This window comes from Sprattus sprattus (assembly GCF_963457725.1).
Source record: "Sprattus sprattus genome assembly, chromosome: 15".
Lineage (NCBI taxonomy): Eukaryota > Metazoa > Chordata > Actinopteri > Clupeiformes > Clupeidae > Sprattus > Sprattus sprattus.
Genome location: NC_137913.1, coordinates 15,043,809 through 15,049,833, shown reverse-complemented (window position 1 = coordinate 15,049,833; position 6,025 = coordinate 15,043,809). Strand labels below are relative to the sequence as shown.

Below are 6,025 nucleotides of genomic sequence, written 5' to 3'. Positions count from 1 at the left end.
TTCATTTTTTTATCACCAATTTCCCATAGATGAAATGTCAGGTTTATGTTTATCATTTGCATGTACTTGTTTAGAGGAAATTGTTTGAGTAGCCGAAAAACTACATGAAACATGGAATTAGTCCATTTCAAAAGTAAGTGAACCCCCAGCTGAATTGATAAAGTCAAGCAGGTAACAGATTCAGTGAAATTTATTTGGGTGATTAATTAGTCAATTGAGCAAACCGATCATCTGAGACATCCTTAGGGAAAGGTTTGGGCAACACAGATTAACCAACCAAACTACTGTAGTGCCAAGGTGTACCCACACAGATCAACAATGCAGAGAGGAAACGAGATATCCGAGAACATCAGGAAGAAGGTACTGACAGCCCATCAGTCTTGGGAAAGCTATAAGACCATCTCCAAAAGATTCCAGCTCCATCCATCCATCCAAGACAAATAATTTAGAAATGGAGGGCATTCAACATGACCGCATCTCTGCCTAGAAGTGGACGCCCTTCAAGACCATCACCAAGAAGCACCAGAAGAAGAATAAATCAGGTAAAAGTCAACCCACACATCATCTCAGAGTTTCGGACCTCTCTGGCAGCATCTGGGGTAAATGTACATGGGTCTACAATCAGACGAAAATTGTTGGTTTTGATCGTGACAAAATAATTCTATCTCGGACTCATCTGTTTAAAGAAGGGACTTCCAGAAGGCCTTTGGTTTATCCAAGTGCTCTTGGGCAAAGTTGAAACGGGCAGTTTTGTTCTTTCTTGAGAGCTGAGGCTTCCTTCTAGCAACCCGATCATGAATGTTATGTCTATTCAATTTTCGTCTGATTGTAGACCCATGTACATTTACCCCAGATGCTGCCAGAGAGGTCCGAAACTCTTTAGAGGTTATTTGTGGGTTGACTTTTACCTGATTTATTCTTCTTCTGGTGCTTCTTGGTGATGGTCTTGATGGGCGTCCACTTCTAGGCAGAGATGCGGTCATGTTGAATGCCCTCCATTTCTAAATTATTTGTCTTGGATGGATGGATGGAGCTGGAATCTTTTGGAGATGGTCTTATAGCTTTCTCCAGACTGATGGGCTGTCAGAACCTTCTTCCTGATGTTCTCGGATATCTCGTTTCCTTTCGGCATTGTTGATCTGTGTGGGTACACCTTGGCACTACAGTAGTTTGGTTGGTTTCCTCTCTCTTTTAATCTGTGTTGCCCAAACCTTACCCTAAGGATGTCTCAGATGATCGGTTTGCTTAATTGACTAATTAAGCACCCAAATAAGTTTCACTGAATCTGTTACCTGCTTGACTTTACCAATTCAGCTGGGGGTTCACTTACTTTTGAAATGGACTAATTCCATGTTTCATGTAGTCTTTTGGCTACTCAAACAATTCCCTCTAAAAAAAGTACACGCAAATGATAAACATAAACCTGACATTCCTTCTATGGAAAATTGGTGATGAAAAAAATGAAAAATCATGGTAAAACAACAGAAAACTCCTAAGTGGTCAAGGGGTTCACATACTTTAAAGTGGCACTGTACATGTACCTACATGTACTTTACAGCAGCAACATAGTAATTATTCAGTAATATGATACTGTGACTATTGATGCTAATGAAATACACTCTTCCATAGCAATGTTTACTGCTGTATGCTATTTTTCCAGTATATCTGTATCCATCTCAAACCTTAATGATGTTTTGGTTTTAGTGTTCATAATAACCAAAATATTACAAAAAACATGATTAGAAAGTATTTATTATATTTCTATAGGGAATTAATACAGAAGTTTATATTTCAGTATACCATGACTTATGTCCATTTCAACTAAAGGCACAAACAGTGATGCATTTCACAGTATGAAAAGCAGCCCTGTCTTAACAATACCAATTATAAATACAGCATCACTAACATTAACAGTATTGTCTGACTTGCTTTAAATATATATAGTCTAGCTGAGCTAAATGGTTTAACAAAGGCAGGTTGGTAGACAGCAATGTTAGTGGTGAGTTTACTTCTAACTTAACAGTAATTATCTTGGAAAACCTTCACAGTACAAAGAGCTGCATCCAAATGGTCTGTACCAATACCTCCCCCCCCCCAACACACACACACCCCACCACCAAAAAATAAATCTTAAAAAACAAACAAAAAATAAACAAAAAAATGTCTGTACATACATAGAAGATGAAATAGAAATATTAATTTGGCTATGACACATGCACAGGCACATGAGAGGTTCTAAAGATGAGTTTTGTAGCCGCTAGGGGGCGCAAGGCGGCGAAGCCTTAAATACAAACAATCATTTGCTGTCTGTAGTGACTAAATACCACTTAGAACAATGAAATAAGACATAGCCCTTTGTTTTCCCCAAATCAGTTGGGAAAGTGTCACATGAACAAATATGAATTACAGCCATATTACAAAATTATGCCCCTAAAGTTGAAGTAATTCCCATTTTTAAATTTGTAATTACATTGGATCTATGAAAAGAAATGCAACAACACTCATAGGATGATCAGATCAAGGTATGGGAAAACATTTCCGCTGCAGCATCACAGATGAGAATATAATAGCACACTGAACACTACCATTCACTATATCACCAATATGTTATTTTCTCTAAACCCTTCACTTGGGTTCATGTCTTTAAAATGTCTTCAACCATTCCGCATTTAATCTAGTTGTACATAATTCATATAATACATACGTACATAATTAAAACATAATTTCTTGTTATGATCTAGGGCTGGGACATCTACCTAACCTGATAGTTAGGTAAGGTTAAAGTTCTGTGATGACACGGAAGGTTGTAGTTTGGTGATGCTATCAATTATAAACAGAGTTCCTTGTGCCTATCCTGTAATATTAGAAAGACAATGGTACAATTGCTGATAGTTTCTTGATCAATGAAAACTTTTAGCTTAGATATATTGATAGCTTTGATTAAGCGAAGGATATTTGGGCGATGGGTGTGCTGGACAGTACTTTTTTGGGGGGGTGGAGCAGTGGGGGCTAAAGCCCCCCTCTCCCCCCAATAATATTCCTAGCGATGCCGCTGATTTCACTCCACAAGACCTGCACCACCTGGTCCACTCCATATGACTGTGTTGGACAATACAGGGGATGAGTGCAAACACAGCCTTGCGCATGTCTGCTTGTGCATGTACATAGAGGTTAATGTAGGGGAGGTGAGGGAGAGCTAATTGCGAATATCACACACATTCAGACAGCGTGTCACTTGATCCAGATGACGAAATGGATGCAGAGGAACGTTGTCTCCGGCCAGATGCGGTCTGGAGCATGCTGGGGTGGAAGCCGGCGTGCCTGCGAGCGTGCTTGGTGAGGTGGTCGCTCCTCATAAAGCACTTGTCACATAGTGGACAGGTGAAGCGCTTCTCTCCGGTGTGCGTACGGACGTGACGCGTCAGCTCATCGGAGCGTGAGAACTTCTTAGCACAGTCAGGCCACGTGCACTTGAAGGGACGTTCACCTGGAGTCACAGCCAGGACAGTGTGAGGAGAAACAAAGAAAAAGAGTGAGTTTCAATCTCCACACACCCCCATGTCACACAAGCTCTTTGATTTGTATTTCAGGGTCTAGTCTAGGGGTGCCAAAATACAATTATATGGCATAAGTTAGGGTCTTCGGGAGGTTCTTTGTATTTTCTCCGCAAATTAAACAAATTCAGTGCTTTAAAGCAGGGACAGGAAGAGTGGCTTGAACTATCTGTTAGTGATGTAAACGGTTTTTTGCCCATATTCCAGTGGCAAAAGTGATTGACGGGCGCATTCTCATCAGAATACGTCATTTTATGATGTATGTCCTGTCTGTCTCTATTGGAGCGCAGCCCTATAATCAGTTCTGACTTCTGAGATAAGCGTGTACGCTTGGTACATGTGTTTGTATTCTTTAATATCAAAGTCGTGTTTTAACACAATTTAATTACCCTTAAACCCAGTTTAATTGGTTTATGAGCGCACCTGTCCCTTGTTAACCGGACTGATCGAAATGTAGGCCCATGCTGTTTACAATCTTAACTTTGCCATATCCTGTGTAACAGTTCAGCGGGTACACCTGCATGAACCTCACTGGCACAGCTATGCTAGCACGCGCCAAACCCAGCACCAGACGCTAGCACCACTGGATCAGCGCCTCCTTGCTGACACGCCCACCTCCTATGCCCGAGGTTGCGAGATCGGGTCCGGTGTTTGATTGTGCGACTTCTCGTACACAACGCTTGATAACACCTGCATCCACAGGAGGCTCGCGCCCAGCTAAAGTTAGCCGCAGGCTGAGGAAATCTGTTCAGACACGTTCATAACTCCCCCACTGAGCACGTGGGACCTGTTTACAGTCGGTGGGTGTTGGCGAATAAGGGTTAGGTCCGGTCACAGTGGAGTTGTACATTTCGCAATCAAACCAGGACTGTCAAACGAGTGACAGTGTAACCTTTAGAAATTGTGTCTCTTTTATTAATTACCATCGAAAGGTTTAACGCAATAGGTGCATAGTCTATACTGCCTAGTAGTATACGTGGAGTTTCGCCAGCTTATTGCTTATCAAATAGATTGTGAATAATGTGTGATTTACTTATTTTCAAAGCGTAATCAAATGCCATAGCGGTGCCAGACGTTGGTTAAGCGATCTGCACCGTATTTATCGCAAGTATGACTAAGCTCCGCTGGAACAGGCGCTGAGGCGCATTTATATGCAGTCACACCCCCTGCAGTGTTCCATCGGTCTGACAGAAATATTACTGAGTCAACAACACCTATACGGTAAGCTACACACTGAGATCATCCACATGACTAACACGTTGCCCTATGCCTTGCATACGCCCTCAAGGACAATGAAAGGCTTTGGAAAACCCATACTTTGCATTCATATCAGGTCGCACCAGCAAGTTGTCACGCGTACCCGTTCTCACAGCAGTTTTCAATAAACAAAACAAAACAAATAAAACTAACCTGTATGAACTCTTAAATGAGCCTTGAGATGAGATGATTTGCCATAGGTTTTTCCACAGCCATTGAAGGGACAGCAGTGCTTCTTTTCCGGGGACACGTGCAACCTCCCGGTGCGCCGACGACTCTGCTTAACCACCCTTGTATTTGGTCGACAGCGTCCGGTTAAGGGATTTCGCACTTCATCCTCCGTTCCGTGGTTCCACAATACTGTCTGATTACCTGCGTCACTATCTCCTAAACGTTTGCTTACGCCGCTGTTGCTTCGAGCAGTTGAATCGCACTGTTTAAGATCAAGCAAAATCATCGCTACCATCAGCAAAGTCCGATTTTCTTGATTTTCTTTAGTCAGGTCTTCCACAGGACAGTCATTTTTGTCCAAACAGTTAGAGATTGAGTCCAAACACTTTACAGCCAGATCTGACATAGCGGGAAATATGGTTGGCTGTATTGAAATCCGTGAACAGGTTTAGCCCTGGGGTTTTAAATGAACACAGTAGTCCTATTAGGCTACTGATATTTTCTTGTAGCGATTGGCGAGATTTCAAGAAACATGCGGCTGGTCCCCACACGTGTTTTCTCCAATGTGAGATCTCTAGATAGCAATAACATTACAATGAAATTGAGGCAGTCACGCAAAATGTGACGGTGTGGTGAAATATAGAAAACGAATTAGTTGTTTTTTTTTATCGCCGACTGGGCTCTTTTTCGTACATGAACTGAAAACAAATATACGGTGGAAAGGAACGTCGCACTCCTGTTATCCCCTGCCGAAAGACACACATGGCTCAACACTTTTCATTTTACTGCATTTCAGGGTGCCTTCTCAAAGTAGCAATTTCGCGGAATCCCAGGGTGTCATCGTGAATCTGGTACACGATTGGGCAAGAGTATCAGTGACGTTCCGTCTATGGACTACTCGGAAACAAATTACAGGAAGCTAGCTAGAGGTTGGCCAGAGCTGCTTTCTGCTTCAATCCTGTAGTCCAATCGAATTCAAAACAGAGGGAGCGTCAGATCACGTATGTTGGCTGCACTCAGGAAACTTAAATGACAGAAGTCGA

At 42.1% G+C, this 6,025-nt stretch overlaps 1 protein-coding gene across 1 annotated transcript; it reads right to left on the bottom strand.

The window, feature by feature from the left end:
* Positions 1–1,778: 1,778 nt before the first annotated feature.
* klf9 (Kruppel like factor 9) lies at positions 1,779–5,723 on the bottom strand. Its single transcript, XM_080853004.1, has 2 exons — positions 4,965–5,723; positions 1,779–3,487 (listed from the first exon to the last, which is right to left on the bottom strand). The coding sequence occupies exons 1-2, from the start codon at positions 5,386–5,388 to the stop codon at positions 3,210–3,212; spliced, it is 702 nt and encodes a 233-aa protein (XP_080709130.1). The 5' UTR covers positions 5,389–5,723; the 3' UTR covers positions 1,779–3,209.
* Positions 5,724–6,025: the final 302 nt, after the last annotated feature.

What these genes read in the sequence shown, in the direction of transcription:
- klf9 (XM_080853004.1), bottom strand. Translation starts at nt 5,388, where the DNA reads ATGTCAGATCTGGCTGTAAAGTGTTTGGACTCAATCTCTAACTGTTTG. An exon ending in TCATTTAAGAGTTCATACAG is followed by an intron (nt 3,488 to 4,964) that starts GTTAGTTTTATT and finishes CTGTGACTCCAG; the next exon opens with GTGAACGTCCCTTCAAGTGC.